We start from the raw sequence: 23,694 nt of genomic DNA on the forward strand, positions 1-23,694 counted from the left end.
TCTGAACAAGCAGGTAGCCAAATATTAAAAAAATACAAACATTAAATAATAAAAGAACAAAATTTATCTCTACAGAGTGTAAATTCTGATGTCTGACAGCTTTCAGGGTTGTGAGATATCCTCAGCCTAATGACTGTCATGGAGCCAACACTCAGGGTCATTTTAATGCTGATAAACTGCCACATCACAAGACTATGGGCTGTTGAAGAAACCAGAGCCATACAAAACACTTCTGGCATTGCAGATATCCAAGAATCTGGATCAATGAAAGCCCAAAGTATCTGGATGTTGTGATAGACTTAGAATACACCTGAGAGTCAACACTCAAAAAAAAAAAAAAAATCACATTGTAAGACATTCTCAGTTAAAAAAAAAACAAACCACACACATAAAAATATTATCCTCACATCACAAACTTTATCTCAGTTTCTGGGCCAAATCTTAGCTGCTGTTAAGCACCAGAGCTCTTCAATTCCACCCCAGCAGAGGACCCTGTGTCTGTGTTTAATGGCACCTACCTGGCGAGCTGTAGCATTTGTGGGGATCATTCTCAGTGTGTTATTCCAGGAGATACTGAAAGAACCTGTACCAAACACAGTCAACATCTGGCAAAAAAAGAGAAGCAAATAAATTAAAAAACATGCAAGCTGCATGAAACCCACACACTTCAAACCTGGCATCTTCTGCTGAGGAGGATTTTACAGCTAGCATTTTGCCTTTTTAAGCCTCTGCAAACCAAGAATCCCTTGCAAGAGTCACTTCAGCTATTCTTAAACTTCTCTTGTCCTCCATGGTCTGTCCTGACACAAGGAACAGGATTTTTACATTAACAGGAGCACAAGGGATAAAGACCTCTGCAGCTGCAAATACTCCTTAAGTTCCTGACCTGCAGGAGTTTAACAATTAGGAAAAAACTTCCCTCATTCCTGAGGGTTTACAAACACCCACTAATGTATGTAAAAACCATAGACAACTTCAGCCCACGATGCTCTTCTCATCAGCTGTCTCAGAAGACTGAAAACAAGGCAGAAACATTTGCACATCTAGAACAAACAAGGTAGCTAAAATTAGGATTTGCTGCCTTCCAAGGCAACTTGCTCAGGGTTAATCCAGCTTCCAGGGATAAGCACAGCACTGACCTGCACTTCTGGGAGATGCAAGGCTTTAGCCCGAATTTCATGCCTCTCAGTGTGGTAGTTGTTCACCACATGGGGGTTCAGCCACGTGTTGTGTATCTGCACCCCAATTCTCATCCCCTTGCTGGGTGTCTTTCCATGATGCAGTGCTTCCAGGTAGTACCTTGAACCAGCAGTTAGCTCAAATTTCGGGGATTTTGGCTGCCAAAGTTCACTCCAGTTCTTCACCCAGTTCTCAGACCAGTCTGAATTGCCAGCAGGGAGAGAAGCAATTCTCACCTGGGTGCAGAACAACCAAATCACAGAATCACAGAATGGCTTGGGTTGGAAGAGGTGTTAAAAACCATCTCATTTCAACCCCTGCCATGGGAAGGGACATTTCCACTATCCCAGGTTGCTCCAAGCCCTGTCCAACCTGGCCTTGGACACTTCCAGGCATCCAGGGGCAGCCACAGCTTCTCTGGGAAACCTGTGCCAGAGCCTCACCATCCATTTCTTCCCAATATCCAAATCCCTACTCTCTTTCAGTTTGAAGCCAATAAACCAGTTTGTGACATTTCTCCAGCCCCAAAAAATTCTGTCCAATGCCAGAGCTCCAAAAATGAACAAACCAAGCAAAAAAAAAAAAAAAATCAAACAATATATTCATGTTTATAACTGAAACAGTGGGTTGATGGTTGAAAAATTCCTTCCTGTTAAAGAGGAAAAAGCCACAATCTCAAAGAGTTTTGGTTTAAGGTTCAATACCACAAAGAAGATCATTCTTATGGCTTATCCACGACTAATAACAGTTCCCAAAATAACTTTTCATGGATGGCTTCAGTAATGTGCTGAACTAACAAAAACAAATTTTTCTGGAAAAATAATCAATGACTCTGGTTGCAAGAGTGAGTTTTTTATGAGCTAAACAACTGACAGGGCCAAAGTAAAATATCAAATATATTCACATGGATTTCACTCTGCAATAGATTTGTAAGAGACAATAAACCAGTTCACACTGAGGCAATTCCCACTTGTTATCACATAATTAAAACCCTTTTTGTCCTCATTTTTCATTTAATCTCATTTTTCTCTGCTAATAGTAATACCTTCTCTTCTGGATTTTGGGACAAACTCAAGTAGAGGGATGCCTGCCCATCTGCCTGAATCCAAAAGGTGTAATTGTTGGTCTGAGGAGCCACAAAAAACCCACGCAGTCTGGAGCTGAGCAAAAGAGAACATCCATAATATTACAGAGTTACAGAAAAAAAAATAAAGAAATCAACAAAAACCCAAACTATCCCCACACACCCCTTTTGCATGTCCACTGACTAACAAGGAAACACCATTAAACCAAGTTTTAACAAAGCAAACCTAGTTATTTTAAAGCCAAAGTAACCTCAAAATGACCCAATTTCACATTAAATGTCAATTATGCTTTACAAAAGTTTCAAAAAGGAAAGAAAGAACAGCTCCATGGATCTAAATATTATTTTGCTGGTGGCCACTTTTGTATTTCTTCTCAAGCAAAGTCTTAACTCTGAACATGTAGGAAAAAGCCAAAAAGACACTCAGAAACAAACAACCAAACCAGAGAAGTGGTATAAAAATGTAAGAATTCATGTTCATTGCACAGTTTTTAAAGGTGACATCTGAAGAGGTGGTGGGAACCAACACAGTTCAGGAATTTATTTAATTGTATTAACTCCACCTTTGCTGCCAACATCAGCTGAGAATCTGCCCCTCCACATCTGGCCAGAGCTCCAGCCCAAAACAGCCTAAAACTGGAGCTCCTCTGCCTCCACAGCAATTTTGTTTTGGTAGTATTTCAGCATATCTAGGCCAGGTAGAGCAGAAATACTGAGGGAAGGCAAAGAAAGGAAAAAATAAAACACTTCAGTGCATATTTTAAGCTTCAAAAGGACCTCGGAGCAAAGGGTTTGCTTTGATTTATAGGAGCTATGCAGTGAGGCTCTGCTATAAAGAGCTGTCAGGTGGTTTTGCTGCACCTTACACTGTTAAAGGTGATTGCCATGGCTTCGTCTCTTTTTAAGATCACTGAGTACCTGAAGGACTTCTTTGCCCCAGACAGAAACCTTACTGGGGAGCTGGCATTAGGTACAAACTGCCATCTGTATCCAGGACCTGCTTCTGTCAGATGAGAGGCATCATCCCAGACTTCAAAGAGAAGCCCTCTGTTTCCTAGAAAGTTAAAACAAAAGTGTTCTCAGCAGCAGCCAGCAGAAATCCCAGAGCACATGCTGGAATCAGTGGTGTAGGAGGCAGGCCAGAGAGAAAATTTTAATAATAAATTGGTTCTGTTTGTGGGATATTTTGCAGTCTGAGGCAGAACACAGATCTCGCCTCAGGGAATTTGTTTTACCTTGAAATCCTCCACAAGAAAAAACAAAACTCTGCAGAGAGTAAAGCATCCAAGCATCTCACATGTCTGCTCTTGCAGGAAAAGGCACTGAGGTGACCCATGGTCAAAATTAAAGCTCATTTTATGCTCTATAGTCTCCTACTGCAATGCTCCATTCAAGGAGTGTCCCCAGAAGCCTCTGCAGTGACTCCAGCTCAGCCATCCTTCCTCTAAATGTTATCCATATTTTTCCCCTCATTTTCCACAGCCCTGCACACCAGTCTGACCTTCCTCCCACCATCTCCTGTCTGCACATGGTGGGCTGAGCTCTCCAAATGGATTTTCCTAGCTGTAGAATTGCAGAAAGGTTTGGGTTGGAAGGGACAATTCAAGTTTATCCAGTTCAATCTCCTGCCACAAACAGGGTCATCTCCAACCCGAGCAAGTTGCTCTGAGCTGCACCCAAACTGGCCTTGAATATTTCCAGGGGTGGAGAATCCATCACCTCTCTGGGCAACCTGTGCCAGAGCCTCACCCCCTCACTATAAAAATATACCTTCATTAGATCTAATTTAAATAGACCCTTTTTAATTTAAAATCATCACCCTCTGTCCTTTCACTACAGTCCCTACTAATAGTTTATCTCCATATTTCTTAAATATATTTCCCTCTAGGCACTGGAAGAGGCTCTCAGGTCTCCCTGGAGCCTTCTCTTCTCCAGGCTGGCCAGCCTCAGCTCCCTCATCAGTCTTTCCTCACAGCAGAGGTCCTCCAGCCCTTTGATTATTTTGTAGCCCCATTCCCTACCAACCCCAAAATAAACTGTCTTGATGTTAAAGCAGCATTTTGGAAAGCCCTGTTTCCTGATTTCGTTCATCCTCAAGGGGTTTCTGTCCTGCATTTCTGGGTGTGTTTGCTTGTTTGGAGCCTCAGTGGAACATCTTACCTGGCTGGGGGACACCAAGCCTCCTGCCCTCGCCAGCAGGGCCAGTGGTGCATCTGATTTCCTGGGGAGAGACGTGCTTGACTTTACAGGGAACACCTGCCAGCAGGAAAGGAGAAAAATGTGCTGTGGGAGATTTGGAAACACAGCTGAGCCTCAGCATAAACCTATCTTAGAGTCATGGAATGGTTTGGAAGGGATTTTACAATTAGTTCCAAGCATCTTTCCATGGACAGAGACACCTTCCACTAGACCAGGATGCTCTGTTGGATCCCCTTCAGGCACTGGAAGGTGCTCCAAGGTCTCCCTGGAGCCTTCTTTTCTCCAATCTGAGCAACCCCATATTTCTCAGCCTTTCCTTATAGCAGAGGTGTTCCACCCCTCTGATCATTTTTGTGTCACTCCTCTGCACTCTCTCCAACAGGTCCATGTCTTTCCCATGCTGAGGATCCTGGATGTTGAGCTCTGGGTGGGAATCACCCAAAGTGGGTATCACACCAGGCAGAATTCCTTCCCCCCACTTTGTTCCCAAAAGGGATAAACATTTTGCCACAATCCTGGGCTGTAGCTGCCAGGAAACAGAACAGCTCATGCCCACAATCAGAATAACTCAGCCTTCCTGAGGGTGAGTCCTACAATTCCCACACTGGGATCCCTGAACATCTCTTGGGTTTTGTTGTCAGGGCCAAACTGTATTTAAAAAAAAAAAATTAAAAAAAAAATAAACAGATGTTTCTTCTCTTACCTGCAACAGTGACCTGCACTGGCTCCTCAAAGAAATCCCCAGTGACAGTGAGATCAGTGCCTCCTCCCAGGCTCCCTCCCACTGGGAGCACGGAGAGAATCTCTGCAGGGGAAGGAAAAGTGGGATCTGAAACAAACCCTGCAAAGGTTAATCCCAGCCCCATTTCTGGGAAAGCCTGCAGTGCACTTGCACTGTTTCCAGGCAGGGCAGGCTCTTGTGGAGGAAACCAGCATCTCACTTATCCCTTTTTTTTGGCAGCCTCAAGGATGGCACCAGGAATAAACAACATGAATAATTTGGCCACATGATAGGGGAAACACTGCAGTGCTTGGGCTGTTACTTAGCAGTGGCTGCATCTGTCATGCTCAGATTGCAAACTGATCTATTCTGTGCTATTGAGGAGCTCTGAAGGAAAAAACCCAAAAAACAAAACCAAACCGGTTTAATCCTTTTGACCTTCTCTGTCTCACTTCTCAATTCAGCCCCTAGGTTTAAATGCCACCACACTTTCCAATCATCCCTCAGACTTCAGGGACAAATGGAGGGATCTGAACATCTCAGTGTCCACATCACAACCATGAGATTCTTTCAGGATTTTATCTGTTACAGCTGTGCCATTCCACAGGAAAAATGTTTTTCTCTTTGATGACAATTACCCACTTTGCACTCAGGCTGGAGTTTAACCACCCAGTCATACTTGTATAGCTCTGGGGGAAAAAAAAAAAAAGACTAATAAAAAAAGATGAGGGGTTTTGGCCAATCCCTGCATCTCTTTTTTTTTCAATTCATCTGGTATTTAAACACTAATTTTACAATATTGACTACTGACTAGTGCAGATCTGGCAGATCTTTCTGCTTGTGCTCTGCCCACAGCCAACTTCATGCAGGGTTATTTCATTTGCCTGTGCCTCAAATTGTAAATAAGGTCATAAAGTTACTCTCCTTAACAAAATGTTGTCTACAATACAACTTGAAATGTCACATGTAGGTGATTTTTAATGTACCTTGAATATTTTTTTTTTTAAACTAATGGTGCAGCAACTTGTGTTCACCACTCATCCAGAGCTCAATTCTTGGAGTAGCTGAACATGATCTCTTTCCTGTAGCTGATGTGGGAGTTCTCATCCTGAGGTCAGCATTTTCAAAATCTCAGCCTTACCAAACACAGAGTAATTTAAGGGGGAAAGTTTCTCTGTGAGCAACATCTCAAGTGTCTAACTGATCTGACAGGAAAACGAGCAGGGCTAAAATATCATCCCAAGCCATGCATTACTGCTGGTTTCTGGCTGGCTGTCTCAGGGGAGGGATGCCCAAAACTGAGTTCAAATACATCCCTGTCCGAGAAGAACACTGGGGATGTATGAGACAATCCATGACAGCACATCCAGGCTTGCCAGATAAATCTGGTTGTCTTGACATTTTTGATATTTTTGCTTAGTCAGGCCCACACCAGGGGAATGGAACAACAAAATAAGAAGAAAACAGGGGTACATCCCTGGAGAAAGCAACAGTGAGAGGTCTTTTCTCAGACCACACTGGGACTGCTGAAAGAGAGTGCAGCCAGCAAGGAGGATCAGTGAATACCTGGATGAGTTTGGTACAGAAAAAGCTCCTGTTTGGCACTGATGAGCCAAGCATCTTTGTGTGCTGCTGACCTGCAAGAGAGAAAACACCTGAGAGATCCCTGGCCATGTAAATAAAAGCAGACCTTCCTTTGGCAGAGGTGAATTCTCACTCTCCAGAGGAACAGTGGAATATTTCTGCAAAGTCCAACAACACCTTTTACCAGCACATTGAGGCATTGATTCATGAGACCCCATTACATGGCTGAAACAGTTTATTAAAAGTACTAACACATTGTAAACTAGGTTTTGACTCTGTCAGAACATATTTTCACCTCCTTTTATGGTTAAATTCTTTCCCATTAGGATGAATAGTTAAAAGCAAGGTGAAAAGATCTTATTTAGCCAGATTTAACAGATCACAGAATGGTTTAGGTGGGAAGGGACATTAAAGCTCACCTCATTCCACCCCCTGCCATAGGCAGGGACAATTTCCACTATCCCAGGTTGCTCCAAGCCCTGCCCAGCCTGGCCTTGACAACTTCCAGGGATCCAGGGGCAGCCACAGCTTCTCTGGGCAACCTGTGCCAGGGCCTCACCACCCTCACAGAGAACAATTTCTCCCTAATATCCAAATCTGAATCCATCCTCCTTCAGCCAGCAGGCTTATCATGCAAGATAAGATGTTTTTACGCTTTGGACACTGAAGGTAAAGTATAAAACACCACAGTGGAAATTGTTTGGGCAGAAAAATTCCCCCATTTCATTCCCAATCCAACCACCATCTTCTAAAGATAAGAAAAACCTTATTTCTAAGCAGTGAAACACATGATTCAGGAAAAACATCATTTGCACATCTTGGACTCAAACGCAGCTGTATCCCCACGCAAAACCAGAGAAAAAGAGAGAAAATATTATTTTACTCACTTTCCTTTGTTAAACACTGAGAAGGTGATGTTGTGGGACCCTGGGGGAGAGAAAAGTAGTAATGCTTTATGGCAGAAGTATGGAGTAAATCCTACCAAACCTTGCCCAGGTCTCTGGGCCTGATTCTCCCTTCCTTACACTTTCCTTTTAACATTAAGGAAAGTCTATTTTACATATTTAACTCAGAATATCTTTCCCAAACAGGAAGGCTGCTCCTCAAAACCTCAGGAAGTTAGAAGCTTATTCAGAGTGCTTGGAAGTAAGGAAAAATCAAAAGGATCCAACCTGCTTCTGGAGAGACTGTGAATAGAAGGTGACACCCAATTTATTCCTCTAATAAAGCACTTGAGGGAAGGTCCATCACAGACAAGAAAGATTAAAGCAGGAAACTGAACAAGGACCCCAAATCCCACTGTTGCTGTCAGTAATGTCCACACCATGTCAGGGTTTCCCTTCATGTTCTCCCTGTGCAGAGGACACAAACCATGGCAGGGGCTGTGCTGAAAGCTGGCAAGTTTTGATCTGAAGCTGCTTTTGTGGGCTTAGCCCTGAGCCACCTTCCTAACTTGGGAGACAAAACAGAAACTCATGACTGACACCCTCCCTCCATCCTCTGGAGTTGTAGGAATGCTGGAAATCCATGGATTTTATCCCTTTTCACCAACCTATATGGTTCCCTTCCACCCGGCACTGCAGGGTGCCCACTCCATCCTTTGCCAGAATAGGGTAACTGTGGAGAGACAAAGAATTTCACTGAGCTTTGGAAGCAAAAAAAAAAGCAAAATACTGTAGAATGACCTAACCAGCAGAAGATATGATCTTGTGCAACTAAGATAGTCCTGATTTGCTATCTATAGAAACATGGGAGTGAAGCAGGTGAGATGGGAGAGGAACAAACCATCTTCCCACTAATGATCAAATGTTCAGCAGCTTAGGAGGATCTCCCAGCAGCAGTGCTCCAACTTGGCTCTTTTACACTCGTTTCTAGAAGCTGATGCTGTTGGTGACCTTCAGAACCCCCATTTGAAATAAAAAGCTGAGCAGGAACAAGTGCAGGCACAAGGGGAGGGTGAATAGGACAAAAATGTTTCACCTATACTTGTACCTCTGCAGGTCCCTGAACTGTTAGAAGGAGCAGGTAGGAATTAAATCATATATTCTGTCATTACATCAACCCTCTGGAGTCATGGAATGGCACAATTCCCATCATTAACTCACATTTACATGGGGGTAGCTGGAGCCACAGAGAGCCAGCAACCCTCACCCATCCCATCGCAGACCATGACTCCCCAGGGTCCCTCTCCACTTTAAACCAAAGCAGAAGAGTTTTCCAAAAGCCACAAAATTTTGATGCACAAGCTGTGCTGAGCCCTTGCACCAACACAAACCCAAAGTAAGAACTAACATGCTTCCAGCTCTCCTGTCAGCAAAGGAGCAGAGACTGGTCCATCCATCACCTTCTGATGTAAGAACAGCTGGCCTGGGCAAAAAAAATAAACAGGAAAGATATGATGTGATGCAAATGAAAACCTGATCTGTTAAAATCAGCAGCCAATATTTTCCTAAGGGACAGGAATTTCCCTTCACTTGTATCTGACATTTATTAACCTTCTAGAAAACTGAACAAGGCTTAATCTCTTATCTTTGCACCTGCAAAGAGCTTTCCCCAAATACTGTGGGAACTGCAGCTCAGTGAGGTTGCATCAGGACCACCTTGGAGACACCCCATGCCAGCTCTGAATGACCCAATCCCTCCTCCCTGAGGGCAAGGCTGAGCTCCAGGAGGACAATTGCCACCCACACCTTCCAAAACCATTAACTACAGCAAGTGCAGTCAAGATGCAGCTCAGCCACTTCTTTCTTTCATAGAGGAAAACACTACAAACAACTTCTGGCAGAAATCACCCAAGATTCTAATAACAAATTTAAATATCTGTTCATTAAAGAGTCAGTATGGGACAACTTCCACTGGAGAGGAAGAAGCAGGTAGGAGGAATAAATTCAGAGTAATTAGAAGAATAAGCAAAGGCTGGCAATGATTCCTTGAGAATTAGGAGGCAATTAAAGGAAATAGGTAATGAAAACCTGTAATGCAAACACTTTGTGATGACCCACCCCTCAGAGTGCAGTTTTCTATGGCCCATGTTTCAGAGTGCAGTTTTATGAGGTTTTATTAAAAAGAGCTTGCTTTTATTAATACAGGTGGCTAATATTGAGAACCGTTCCTTTTAAGGAAGGTTAGAAATAAAAAAAACAGTTCTGCCAAATGTTTGTTAAGCATCACTGGACCAAAGCATCCCATACAAAGCATGGAAAAAGGTGCAGAACACACTTGAAAGTATTTAAACCATTCCCTTTTTTTTGCTCCAAATCCTGAATCAGCGTGACTGAGTGACAGACTGCTCTGGTCAAGTCCAAGTCCCCACCTGGTACATATTTCCTAACACACCAAAAATGGGCAAATTATTCGTGTGAAGCTACAAAGGGAACCTGTCTGGTATGCTGGGATTTTGAGGCCATTTCCTCTTGGTGAGGTTAAGCTGTAAATGAGTAATCTGGCAGCAGAGCACTGCAGGGACATCCAAGCTGCACTCAGACACAGCAGCCTTTCTTCCCTCTGATCAAAGGTTTCATGGCTCCACCAGAGGCAGGTAAAACAATAATTGATACCAAACAAAGGATGCTGATGTGCACAGTGCAGGGATGGGGACAGGAATCTGCACTGGACTTTCCTTCATGCCAGCAGGGAGTTTAATCACTGAAAAAGGGATGTTTCCTTTCAGCCTAAAAAGTCATTAAAAGCATCTAATGGTTAAATATCTGCTGCCTCAATTAAAATTTCTGACTACCAAGAATGCACACCTTTCCTGGCTCCAGGAATGATCCTTAAACTGACAGCAGAGTAACGATGGATTAATAGTTTATGTTTAAAATACTTACCTGGGCTTAGTTCTTCACTGCCATTGGCTCAGAAATCATAAATTAACATTTGATAACATATCCACACATGTGGAAATACATATGACACACAGCAGGACAGTGCTGATGCTCATTTTGGATTCACTGTACTTAAAGGGCTGTTGTCCTGAAATAAGTTTTTTTTAAACCCACCTGCTTTTCTCTGTTGCATATAACCACAGAAGCAACATTTAAAAAAAAAAATCAAACCTTTGAGAACAAGAAAACAACCACAGTGTTTAAAGCAGTGAACAACAAAGCCTTTTGTCTCAAAATACTTCTCTTTAGTCTTCCAGCTCACCAGAGCATCTGCTTCAAACTAATAGGTTTTTTTCTTAAAAAAAATGCAAATGGAAAGGGGAAAATTTATTTAACTTTTCGACTCTGACATTATTTTAATTAGTTAAATTTTAATTTGCTATCCAAAATAAAATCTACAGCAGCCATCTGCAATTACAGTACAATTCACACTGAGCTGTGATTGACTGTGCTGCCAGTAAACAAACCAACCAGCTTAATGGACCAGTTGCAATTAGATTAACAAAGTTTGCTGGAGCCCAACTCATGAGCTGCAATAAACCACAAAGGAAGTAAATGGCAATTCTGGGCCAACTGGTTGCAATTTATTGCTGTCGAGGAAGTTGATGGAAGAAATGCCAATTACAGGGGCTGCAGCAGATAGCTGAGTGTAGATAATTACCCATCAATGTAATCCACATTGAAGTCCAGGGTCTCATATCTCCCAGCAATTGTCTTCCCATGAATGTGTATTAAATTTCCTGTTTAAGAGGAAATGGAAATTGAAGAGAGCCTTTTAAAAGCAGAGAACTGATTTGCAGATTTTCTGAGCTGAACAAAAGGAATTACTGGTCTGTATGGGTTTTGCAGAGGTTCCTAGCTGCCTGCACTGATGGTACTCTCAGCTTTTACCATGGTTCAAGACGATTTTGCACTTAATTCACTTTTCTCAAAACACATGTCTTTGTTCCAACCCCCCCCAAAAAAATATTCCATATTTTTTTCCAGATCTGTATTTGCATTGAGTTGACAACTTTTCATCAACTCTTTTGTTAACTAAACCCCACTTTCTAACCCAACTCCACTGTAGAACCTCTGTGAGACAACCAAAATTACATCATTTGTACACCAGACGGGGTGAAGGTCTAAAGAAGGACCTTGGCATATCTGTGGCCAGATAATTCTCATGCTCTTCACTCACTATGGGAGGTCAAACATCCAGCTAAGCCACAGAAACCTCCATACTGACATCCTGAAGCAAGGCATGAGAATCTAGAGCTGTACTATGCTTGAAAATAATTGGAAATTAGAGACTGATTTAGATTGAGGAACATCTATCTAATCTAATAATCCAGGAATCCATCTGCACTCTTGAGAGACCAAAACCTTTTGATTAATCTTGACTTTGAGGATCAAACTTTCCATTTTCTCTAAAGAAACATGGAAATACAAAAATAATAGAAATAGGGGGCAAAAAATCTTCCATATTCCAGTTAATTGTTCACACCAAAATCAGTGAATGACTTCTCACATAACTTTACAGTCTGATCTAAAGCCCCATTAAACAAAAGGTCTCTGGGGCACTACAGATTAAAGAAAGGTCCTGTACCTGGGATGCCAGACGATGGATTAATTTGGTAAATCATGGGTGTCTGCTCAGCAGAGAACTGCAAAGAGAAATTTGTAGTTAAATAGCAGCTATTTTGCATCAGACCAACTCAGTGATGGTGCACTGCTCATCACCCAGCTGGCAGCTGCACTTCAGAGACTCAGACTCAGGTCTGATCTTTGAAGCAGAGTCCTGCTCTGGGAAGGGAGTAAGGAGAAATATTCCCTTCTTAACCCCCTCTCAATTCACAGTATGGGTTAATGCTATTTTTACATCCTCTTTTGTGCCCAAATTGTCTACCCTGGCTTGAGCCAATGGCAGAAGAAACAGTTTAATACACTATCAAATTTTTATGTCTTGCTTTAGCTGACATTTTTGCTCCGCATTTTATCTTGAATTGTGACACCATTTTTCTTCCTAATATTATATATTTTAGAACCATTTCATCATCAGAGACACAAAATACTTCAGTCACCCTTTAGCAAGTTTGTTGGGTACTTTAAAGCAGTGGAGCAAAGAAAGACTTTTTATTGGCCCAACTTGCAACAATATAACAGAGATGTCTTTGGGAAAAAACTACCTTGGTCTCTGAGGAAAAATACTTTGAAGATCATAAAATTCCCATTAATCCAACACTGCTAAATCCACTAAATCCACTAAACCATGTCCCCAGGTGCCACATTTATATGGCTTTTCAATCCCTCCAGGGCTGGTGACTCCACCACTTCCCTGGTGTTTGACAACCCTTCTGGGAAAGAAATTTTCCCTAATATCCAATCTAAACCTTCCCTGGTGCAACTTGAGGCAATTTTCTCATCCTGTGTCTTGTAACTTGGGAGAAGAGACCAATCCCTGCCTCGCTGTCCCCTCCTGTCAGGAGTTGTGCAGAGCCAGAAGGTTCCCCCTGAGCCTCTTTTTCTCCAGGCTGAGCTCCCCCAGCTCCCTCAGCTTCTCATCATCAAACTTGTCCTCCAGACCCTTCTCCATCCTTTTTCGGACATGCTCATCTTCCCCACCACCTCTATGAACCCCCTCATGTCCTCACTGGCACTTACAGACACTGCTGACAGCCCAATAAATATCATAAAAAATTAATTTGTTGTACTAATTCAAAGATAACGCTGCATATGCTGGGGATTTTTTTCTAAGCTTTCCTTGAAGCTCTTTCCCTTTCAGAGCTCAGCTTTTGCCTTCCCTCCTACTCACGGTCTTGTTAAAAATGAACGAGTAGCCACAAATTTCCTCCAGCAATGGCCACTTCTGGGGAGCAAAGGCAACATCACAGCATTCCCCAGGCTGGAGAAGATGTGGAGAAATAAGCCAAACCCAGCAGGAAATTGGGGCCACTGGCTGACACAAGTCTTGTGAGCTGCTCAGACTTGTTGCTGCCTGCAGCGGCTTTTCAATCTAATGCGGAGGCAAAATTAATTTTTAATACTCGTAGCTCCCAGGTCCCAGCCCCAAAACAAAGAGACACATTGTGGTTTATTTAGCTTGGAATGTGGCTCATTAACAGCATCCCTGGTGATTTTTCATCAGCTCTCTAAGCTAGCTGAACCACCCAATGACTCTTCGTCTTTAATGTGCAATTTACTGAAAATGCTGGGTTTTCCTGCTCAAAGTTAGCACAGAGGTGGGATGTGACTTCCAAACACACCAGGCCTCATCCCAAAGACACAGTCATGGTTAAGGATTCTTCTCTGCAAGAGATCACAGAATCACAGAATGATTTGAGTTGGAAGGGATCTGAAAGACCATCTTGTTTCATCCCTTGCCATGGGCAGGGACAATTTCCACTTGCTTCCACAATCCCAGGTTGCTCCAAGCCCTGTCCAACCTGGCCTTGAACACTTCCAGGGATCCAGGGGCAGCCACAGCTTCTCTGGGAAATCTGTGCCAGGGCCTCACCACCCTCACAGTAAAGACTTTTTCCCAAACATCTAATCTAAACCTACTCTCTTTCTGTTTGAAGCCATTCCTGCTGGTTCTGTCTCTAACACGGCCTTGTAAAAGGTCTCTCCTCATCTTTCTTTAGCTTAGGGTTGGAACTGAATGGTCTTAGAGTTCCCTTCCAATCCAAATCATTCCATGTTTGCGTCCATTTCAATGCAATTCCTGTGTGAAGCTTGACTCCCGTCAATACCTTGAATTCTTTATTATCACTTCTGCACTTGCTTGGTGATTACCTTGAAAGAATAATTCTCTTTCTGCACCTCAGTCAGGTTGTTAATCACATGTCCTTTAAAGATCACCTCCACATAGTACAAACCCTCCTGGGGTGCAGACCTAGGTGGAAGAAAATGTGTAATATTATATTACACAGACTGTGTTTATTTCTTAGGAAATGCCAGGACCTTCACAGGTTCTCCATTCTCAGCAAGAACACTGAGGCTTCAATAGAGCAAAGCAAATATACACTGACAGCCCCAACTTCACACATACAAACCCAAACTCTAAAACAACAATTTATAAATATGTGGGAGCACAGCAAGAAATCACAAGTAAGTACAGAAGGTGACAGGACTATATCAGAACTCTACCCAAATTAATGTTAACACAAAACACAAACCATCTCATCAGAGATGCACAGACAATAATTTTTATTCATTAGTAATAAAATGACCCAGGGCTGCCTGGATCTGCAGGGCATCTTAATCCTGGTCTGTAAATTAGTGCTGCACCCTTAATGCATGGTTTCTTATCACAGCATCTAGCAGGATTAACTCCCAGTCAAATTAGAGCAGCAAAAGATGGAAGAGCCCTATCATGTCCCTCTTCAGACACCCAGTCTTCCAGTCCAACAACCTTTGTTAAAGTTTTGGCAGGATAGAAAACAGGCAGCTTAGACTGCCCAGCTGGTGCTTGGAACCATATTTATTTTCTGCCCTATTCATAAAGGACAACAAAAACTGGTGGAATCTCCTCCAAGATGTTCTTGGGAGTTTTATATCTGAGAACCAGACATCTACAAACCTTTGAAGGTCTGAGTCTGGTCTCTCCAGTTAGGCTCACCATCCTCATGCTGGGTAGCCTTGTGCTTCATAAAGTTGAAACAAGAATAAATCAATCCACTTAGGAGGTGCTGAGGTGTGGCCTCAGTAGCAGCTAGAGGAATCCTTTCAACCCCCAAACTGCCTGTGCAGATGCTGAAGGAAAATGAGGATCCTGTTTGACAAACAGCAAAGTCTCACCCACACTGGAGTCACAGATCATACCTTGTTCTGCACCTTACAGTGGGCAAGTCCAAATACAGAGGAGAGACATCACATGGCAGCCTGGGCAGGTCTGGATTCACCAGGGACACCTCCAGCTGGGATGCACTGCCTGGAGAGACAGGTTCTACCTGGTGGGACGTTGAGCCTAAGCAGTAAAGTCAATCAGAAGAGCTCTGTAAGGACAGAATCACTCCCAGTGGCACAACAAACATTTTTGGATGAACAACCCAGCTTCTCTAGGAATAATGCTTAGAGCCCTTGAGGCTTTTAAAAATCATGTTTATGTAATTTCATGTTGTGGTGGTTTAACCCCAGCTGTCTACTCAGCCCCACACAGCCACTCATTCATTTTCTTCCCAGCAGGATGGGGGAGAGAATTGGAAGGATAAAACCCACATCCCCAGGTGCACTTCCACATATCTTAAATCCCCCTGATGACTCTATCACTGCCCTGGACAGCTAAACCAAACATTCACCTGGTTCAGAAACCAGCTCTCTTCCCAATGAATAAATATTCATCACTGTGGAAAATCAGACCTAGTTTTGTGCAGCTGGTTTTGGGCCCAAATGGACATTACATTCTGTGATTTTGACTCAGATCTCATTTTTATCATAAGAGTTCTAAAAGCTACAACATCACAGGGCATATGCAGGGGGCAGATTTTTAACTTTTCTTCAATAAAGGGGCAGGAGCAGGGAAGAAATTTCTAGCCCTACATCTGCAAAAATAAGGTAAACTTGACTTCTGTTGCTTAGAAATAAATCTTCAGCGGTAGCTTATAATTTCAAGCTGATTTCATTTTATGAGTGTCACAGCCCATGGCTCTGTTGTTTAGGGTTTGTCATTCCAACCACAAACTTCAGAATGGAGCTGATTATCCCCTACATTTACATCCCTAGAAGTGTCCAAGGCCAGGCTGGACAGGGTTTGGAGCAACCTGAGATAGTGGAAGGTGTCCCTGCCCACAGCAGGGTAGAATGAGAGGAGATTTAAGGTCCCTTCCAACTCAAACCTTTCTCTGATTCTACTTTGCCATGTTCTTAATCAGAATTTAAAACTCACCATCCAGAGTGAGGGTAATCCATGTCCCTCCAGCAATGCTGCCCTCCCGGGGCTTCACAAGTGATCCTGAGGCTGTCCCTGCAAAAACAAACCACCTCCATCAGGCTGAAGGGAAATGCAAACATCTGAAATACCTTATTCAGGACGAGACACTGTGATCTCAGAGCTGTCTTCCTGTGCTCCCACCTTTCATCCCATTTCTCATGCTCAGGCATCCAGATTAGTCAGGTTGCCCATCCTTTTTCCCCCTTCTCTCTCTCCCCAGTTTACAGCTCCCCTCAGGGATGTGTTGATGCCTTCAGGGCTTGGTGAACCAAACTACAGCCTGAGCTTCCTGTCCTCCTCGAGAATTAAGGGTGATAAACTTCACATTTATTCCTTTATCTCTCAAAGAAATGTGCTTGCTGACTGCTGTGCACCCTCCCAAAATTAAGGCCAGCTACAAAATATATCCTTTTCTGGCTCCAAGGCAGCCTGTACAGCTATTTCCTTCTGAAATCATTAGGAAATACATACAGGCCTGAAAAAGATCTCCTGCTTCACGATGTTAAGTCACTTATAACCTGCTATGCCATGCCTTTCATAAAGGCATCAAACTCCTAAGACAATTGAGGATTTCTTTTGGGTACCCACATTTTCTGAGGGTAAGAGATGAACTAGTAGTTGGTTTCTTTTTTTGCAGCCAGTGATCAAAATCTTCCAGTTTCCTGATTAACATTTTAGGAGATTTCCTTCTTGTCTGTGTTTGGATGCAATCTGATCAAACATCAGTATTGATCACTGAAGCCAAATGTTGGACACTTTTGTGCATCATGAACCCTTAATATCAGCATGCAAGGAGTGACATATTTATCATCAAGTGCACAAAAAACAATAGGTATGATATGAACCCAGGTAGAACATAGAGAATTTTAAATTAATCCAGAAATCTCTATGGCTATGGAAATAATGCCATGGAAAACCAATAATAAGGGTGCACCATGTCCAGTGTGCTACAGTCAATATCCCATAGTTTTCAACATCTTTTAGAGGTGTTTCTCCACATCTCACAGGCAGTCTGTATCCAATTCCCACTGGATTTTACAGGTGTGGTTGGAGACAACCCCTCTTCTTCACCCACCTGCCAAGAATATCAGCTCAGCACTCAGAAAGAATGTTCTCCAAAGGTTCATTTTGAATGTTGGATGAGGAATTCACAAGTCTGGCTCCAGGACCTTCCCTGTAACTTTAAAACAAAAAAATATCACACATTCCCTTTGTAAAGCCCATGTCAGGAGATGCTCTAACATTTAAAGATAGACCATCAACTTCTCCTGCCTTCACCCTGGGTTTTGTTCTAGCATGGAAAAAAGCATGGGTGAATTAATTTAGCCACATTTTTAAATCACAAAATTATTTTGTTTGGAAGAGACAGTAAAGATCATCCAGTTCCAACCCCCTGCCATAGAGGGGACACAATGCATCAGACCAGGATTCTTGAAGCCCCATCCAACCTGGTTCCTACTGTTTCTTGTACCACAAGACCTCCTGGAGCTGCTCTCACTCTATTTCTTGCACATTTTAACACACTGCAAAGTGCACAGGGCAGAGTCCAGTGCCCTGGTGTGAAAGTTGCATTTCAAAGCAGGTGTATAAAATTTCATTTTGATTTAATTTTATTATTCTATTTAGGATTTTTTCTGGCGTTGCTTACCTCATTCAACTTGTTCTTCCTCCATTACTGTGACGAGTGAAGTGCAGAGACTCCAACAGCAGCAAAAGATCTCCATCCTTTTGGCACCAGCTCTGCCAAACCCCAATTTTCAGGCTGGGGTTGTGTCAGTCACTCTGCCCAGTGCTGAAACCCACCAGACAAGTTTCCCAAAAGGCTCAAATCCCTTCACAGACAGCTCAGAGCTGTCCATTGAGGGTGCTTAATTATTAACCTAAGCTACTTGCTGCTATTAACTGTTTTGTTCCAAGATTTCAATAACCATCACAAGAGCACCCTGGGATTGTTCTTTCATTGGTATACAGTTAGATCCTCCAACAGGAGGACAATGAACTCATTTTATCCTCTTTTTCCCCCTACAACATGACAGAAAAACTGATGGAATGGTGTCTTGATACAGCAATATTCAGGCTGGGACTGACTTTCACAGCAAGTAGACTTCAAGGTTCCCTTACATATTCTTAGTTTAGTTTTCCATGGTATTCCCAACATCATCTGCTGGGAATTCTGCCCAAAGGGTGGTTAGATCCTTTATCACATCTCAAGTACCTATACCCCTGCATGTCCTTATGCCATCCCCTCTGGATAAGAGGTCAGTGGACTTACACTCACCCCATGGAGATCCTTGGCTGCTGGGAAGACCCAACCCAGCCTACCTCTGACACTGAAAATACCTCTATTCCCACCTCTGCCCTCCTCTGTTTGAAGCCCAGATGGATTTTGATGGAGTCCCCAGATGGATTTTGATGGAGCCCCAGATGGATCACTGAGCCCCTGCCATGGTATGGAAACCTTCATGGAAGTTTCCACTGAAATATGCAGGAAGTTCCCAGACCCCACAGCATAACTGGAGTTTAATGAGTTACCACACACCAAACAGCAGCAGAATGTGCTCATGCTCTTACCTCAGCCCCACAGGCAGGTGAAACAGGCTTGCTCAGGTTCCTCCTCAGCCTCTGTTCAGAGGCTCAGTGGCACAGAGTCACGGGCAATCAACCCTCAGGGGAGCTCTGGAGCTCTGCCCAGCAGTGGAACCAGTTGTGCTTGGTTTATTCCTAGGCCAAGCCCCAGTGTCTCAGCCACAGACAGCCAATGATTACAGGAACCCCCTGGGAGTTAACCCCATCAGTGATCTACACTCAGTTTAGTTATTAGTGGAATTACACCAGAAATGTGGTCAGAAGGAAGAGTAAACTTGAGGGAATTCTCAAACAAAAAAAGTGTTGCCAAAGAAGAGTTCAAATATGACAACTTGACTGCAGCAGACAGAAAAATGTTGGTAACAGGGTCACTCACAACCCCAAAAAAGGGGATGGACCTGGTCCAAGGTGCCATGAGAAAATCCCCTCAGGAACAAGAGGAGACAAGGCTGGATGCTCAGCTACAACATGAGTCCATGATCCAGCTAAAAGTCAAGACCAGAGATGGGATTATAGAGCAGCATTTCAACAACACAGCTCGGGGAGGGAGCACAGCCCCTCAGCTGAGGTTAAACAGAGCTCCTGATCTGTGGCCATGCTGTGGAGAGGAGTCCCAGGTGAGGCTGGTCAGGTGTTGCTGCCCTCAGTGCCCTGACACTGCTGCTCCAAACACAATCCCTCACTCAAACTCTCTAGGTTGTAGTTAGAAAAAACTATTATTATTATTATTATTATTATTATTATTATTATTATTATTATTATTATTATCATCATCATCATCATCACTGTGATTCTGCATAGCACTCTGTGATCCAATCCTAAGAAAATTCTTCATCCAAGAAAAACTCAGCAAAATGTCCAGGGTCTGCAGATCAGGAGGATTTGACTGGGATGAGGAGTTTATTCTCAGAAATTCACAGATTAAGTAAAACAATGCAGAGCCACCCCCCTGAAGGAGCTGAAACGTGGAAAGAGGAAAAGGCCAAGTCCAGAAGAGGCCACTAAGATGACTAGAGGGATTAAGCAATTCTCCTACAAGGAAAAGCTGAGATAATTGGGATTCTTCAGCCTCAAAAAGAGAAGGTTTTGAGGCGACCTAATTGGACTCATCCAGTACCTGCAGGGAGTCTACAAGAAAGATGGACAGAGAAAATTTACAAGGGCCTAGAGTGCCAAGACAACAGGGAATGGCTTCAAACTGCCAGAAAGTACATTTAGATTGGATATCAGGAAGAAATTCTTCCCTGTGAGGGTGGGGAGGCTCTGCCACAGGTTGCCCAGAGAAGCTGTGGCTGCTCTTGGATCCCTGGAAGTGTCCAAGGCCAGCTTGGATGGAGCTTGGAGCAACCTGGGATAGTGGAATGTGTTCCTGCCCATGGCAGGGGATGGGAAAAAAATGAGCTTTAATGTCCCTCCCAAACCAAACCATTCCATGATTCTATGAAGAACATTGCCCTTAACAACCAGAAATAGAGGCCCAGAATTCAGATAAGCAGAGGAATGGCTGAGCCACACAGGAGCCTTGTTATGGGATGTGTAAATATTCATCACCACAGGCTGATGAACATTTTTAGTGATATTGCCCGCTAAAGAGGAAAGCAGCACATTTTGATGAACATGTGCATGTTGATATATATGTGCAAGACACTTTTTTCTTGCTGAAGGACAGTTCTGCTCAAAACCATCACCCCTGGTCTCGTTTGTTTGGAGTTACTCCTTTAGGGTTTTAGATTTTGGGTAAATAAATGGAAACAGCCCTGCGGACAGGCTCAGCATCAGGAATCTGATAAATACTCCTGCATTGCAACCAGATGAAAGGCAGAGCCAAGCAGGAGGGGTGAGCAGCAGCTATTTGTCACTAGATGGAAGTATGGAGCCACAGAAAACCTGTCTGCTGCTGGAAACACAACCCATGGGTGACCAAGCTGCCACTGCTCTGCCTGATGCAGGTCCAGGAGTGTCTTCTGGCAACTCCTGTGCTGCAGGGAAAGTCCAGGTTCCAGCAGACAGCACAAGAAAAGGAGATGTGGGATATATTCCCAGCTCTTTCACTCTCCAGCAGGTGATTTGGGCTAAACAGCTTCATCATCAAGTCATTTGTATGCAAGATGAGAGGGCACTGCCCACGAGGCCTTTTTCAGAGGCAACAGAAAGACTTTGTTTCCCTAGGACTTGGAGCATTTCTGGGATGGAAGAGCTCAAAGGAGGGTTTGGCTCATGGTGCCCTCATGCTCCCCCACTCCATCCCACGGCAGCCACCTCGTGAGAGGAATGTGGCAGTTGTTGGACAGCACATGGCATCTCCCAGCTGAACAGCTGAGGGGAGGATAATGTGGGATAAGGAGAGGTTGAACAATTTTGTCTGCAACCACTCGAGAGCTCCCCTCCTCCCTCCCAGCCCTGCTGATGGATCCACCACCCCACATGAAGAGCCTTCACCAGTCTTTCCTGCCTCCTGCTTGCCTAAGTCAGAGCTTGGCATGAGGAAATGATGTGGGAATGCTCCCTGTGCTCACAATTCCTGCACCTACACCTGTAAAGAGAGCATAAAACATCCCAGGGAAAGACAGCCTAATGGGGTTCATGCTTGGAGCATAGAATGGTAGAATCACAAAATCACAGAATGGTTTGGGCTGGAAGGGACCAAAAAGCTCAGCTATTCCAGCTCCCTGTCCTGGGCAGAGGTGTCACTGCCCAGATCAGGTTTCTAGGTGACCAATGCCATGTGACTGCTGGGCACTGAGTGACAGTGTCATGTTTCTCTTGGATATATCTTTGGATAAGCAGCTTCCCCCCCAACACAAAGTGGGCTGTGCTGGACATATAGTGGGGAAAAACAGCTTGAAACTGCTTGGATTTAGTGACTGTGTCCAGACAGAGGGCTAGGAGAGAGATCTCTGCTTTCCAGATTGGCATTGTCGTAGAATCATGGGATGGTTTGGGTTGGAACAGACATTAAAGCTCATCTTATTCCACCCCCTGCCCTGGTCAGGGACAATTTCCACTATCCCAGGTTGCTCCAAGCCCTGTCCAGCCTGGCCTTGGACACTGCCAGGGATTCAGAGGCTTCTCTGGGAAACCTGTGCCAGGGCCTCCCCACCCTCATAGGAAAGAACTCCTTCCTAATATTCAACCTAAATCTACCCTCTTTCACTGTGAAACCAGTATCCCTGTCCTGGAAGGGTGGGTTACAAGTAGCCTGGAAGACTTCCACTGGCCATGCTGCTCTGTGCTGAGTTCTTACAGCTGCTCTTTCTTTCTATTAATACTTCACTTTTCCTGTATTGACACCAACTTCCTAGCAACCAAGGTCACAGAGAAGGTGTTAAGAAGCTGGGCTGATTAATAATAAATCCTGGGGTTTGATGTCTTTTTTCTTGAGGGGCTTGTTAGACACCAGCAGGCAGGGTGCTGAGCTGGGATTTCCAGGGGAACCTAGGAGATTTGGAAAATGCTGCTCTGATCAAATTTCCCTTTGAATCCCATTCTTCCTCCTGCTGACCCTCAGAATCCAGCTGGGTGAAGCTATCACCCACGGGAAGGTGAGTTGAGACAGTGCAGGAGTGCTAAGCAGGGATCTGAGTACAAGAAAGACAATAAAGCTCATTCATGGTCATTCCCAAATCAAGAGAAGAAAGAGCTCCTGGTAGATCAGGAATCATAGAATCACACTGTGGTTTCAGTTGGAAGGAATTCTGAAAATTATCTCATTCCAACTCCCTGCCATGGGCAGAGACATTTCCACTATCCCAGGTTGCCTTGGACACTTCCAGGGATGGAGAGTCCCCAGCTTCTCTGGACAGGAGCAGCACTCAGGCTTTTTCACTTTACTCTGGTGTTTGTGTTCATCAGACATCCCCAATGGCTGCAAATTTCCCTTTTTTACTGCTCCTTTACACAGGAAAAGAAAGGCATTTTCTTCCCTGGAAATCTTAACATTCATACCATTAACTTTTTTCTGAGATTTTAAAACTTTTTATTACCACTACTACTTCAACTTACATTTACAGCCTATAAATGAACTGCCTGATTTGCCTGGCCCATTTGTCTATGTCATTTGCAACAGATTCAACTCTTTCCTTTGAGAGAAAAAATGCTAGTACTTCCAGGAGCCTTCCTCATCTTTACAGGGTCACTTTTTTCAGAGAAAGGATAAAACTCAGCAGGATAAAACTCTGTTGAGCTTGTTCCCATAGCTACTCTCGCTGCCTTTTAAACAGGCACTGCACTCCTTTAAATACTAAATTTATTGCTAGTGCAGCTGCTTTAAAGACAGGTTTGAGGCTTCTTTGGTTTCAAGGTTGGGTGTGTTTGTGCTCACGTCCCCCATGGGTCTCTGAGGGGATGTGGGGTCCCTCTGGCCCCCTGCCCCTGGCAGATGCTGAAGCCTGGGGATGCCCAGAGCAGCTGGGCAAGGAGAAACCAGCATTTTGCTGGGGAATTTGTCCTCTTCAGCTTTGGTCTTCTCCCAGCCACAAAGAGGATGCTCTGCTGCTCCCTTGGGGTCTGCAGAGCACATGGGATTGCCAGGGAAAACCAAGGGCAA

The 23,694-nt window shown here is 43.8% G+C and overlaps 1 protein-coding gene across 3 annotated transcripts in view; it reads right to left on the reverse strand.

The window, feature by feature from the left end:
* The window catches only part of PKHD1 (PKHD1 ciliary IPT domain containing fibrocystin/polyductin), a 233,383-nt gene extending 214,419 nt beyond the window's left edge, over positions 1-18,964 (reverse strand). For 2 of the 3 annotated variants that reach the window (XM_085057090.1, XM_085057092.1), the window contains exons 1-18: positions 18,841-18,964; positions 18,211-18,354; positions 17,638-17,742; positions 16,518-16,595; positions 15,455-15,599; positions 14,426-14,525; positions 12,240-12,297; positions 11,313-11,391; positions 9,060-9,134; positions 8,320-8,384; positions 7,655-7,694; positions 6,750-6,820; positions 5,166-5,267; positions 4,424-4,519; positions 3,182-3,317; positions 2,225-2,339; positions 1,140-1,415; positions 519-605 (exon numbers count right to left, since the gene is read on the reverse strand). In XM_085057090.1, coding sequence (XP_084913216.1) covers positions 519-605; positions 1,140-1,415; positions 2,225-2,339; positions 3,182-3,317; positions 4,424-4,519; positions 5,166-5,267; positions 6,750-6,820; positions 7,655-7,694; positions 8,320-8,384; positions 9,060-9,134; positions 11,313-11,391; positions 12,240-12,297; positions 14,426-14,525; positions 15,455-15,599; positions 16,518-16,595; positions 17,638-17,689 — 1,575 coding nt within the window. In that variant the 5' untranslated portion in view covers positions 17,690-17,742; positions 18,211-18,354; positions 18,841-18,964. The remainder of the gene's footprint in view (positions 1-518; positions 606-1,139; positions 1,416-2,224; positions 2,340-3,181; positions 3,318-4,423; positions 4,520-5,165; positions 5,268-6,749; positions 6,821-7,654; positions 7,695-8,319; positions 8,385-9,059; positions 9,135-11,312; positions 11,392-12,239; positions 12,298-14,425; positions 14,526-15,454; positions 15,600-16,517; positions 16,596-17,637; positions 17,743-18,210; positions 18,355-18,840) is intronic. The other variant, XM_085057091.1, reaches the window with a different exon arrangement.
* Positions 18,965-23,694: the final 4,730 nt, after the last annotated feature.

Source organism: Lichenostomus cassidix, chromosome 3 (assembly GCF_008360975.1).
Source record: "Lichenostomus cassidix isolate B80296 chromosome 3, HeHo_3.0, whole genome shotgun sequence".
NCBI lineage: Eukaryota > Metazoa > Chordata > Aves > Passeriformes > Meliphagidae > Lichenostomus > Lichenostomus cassidix.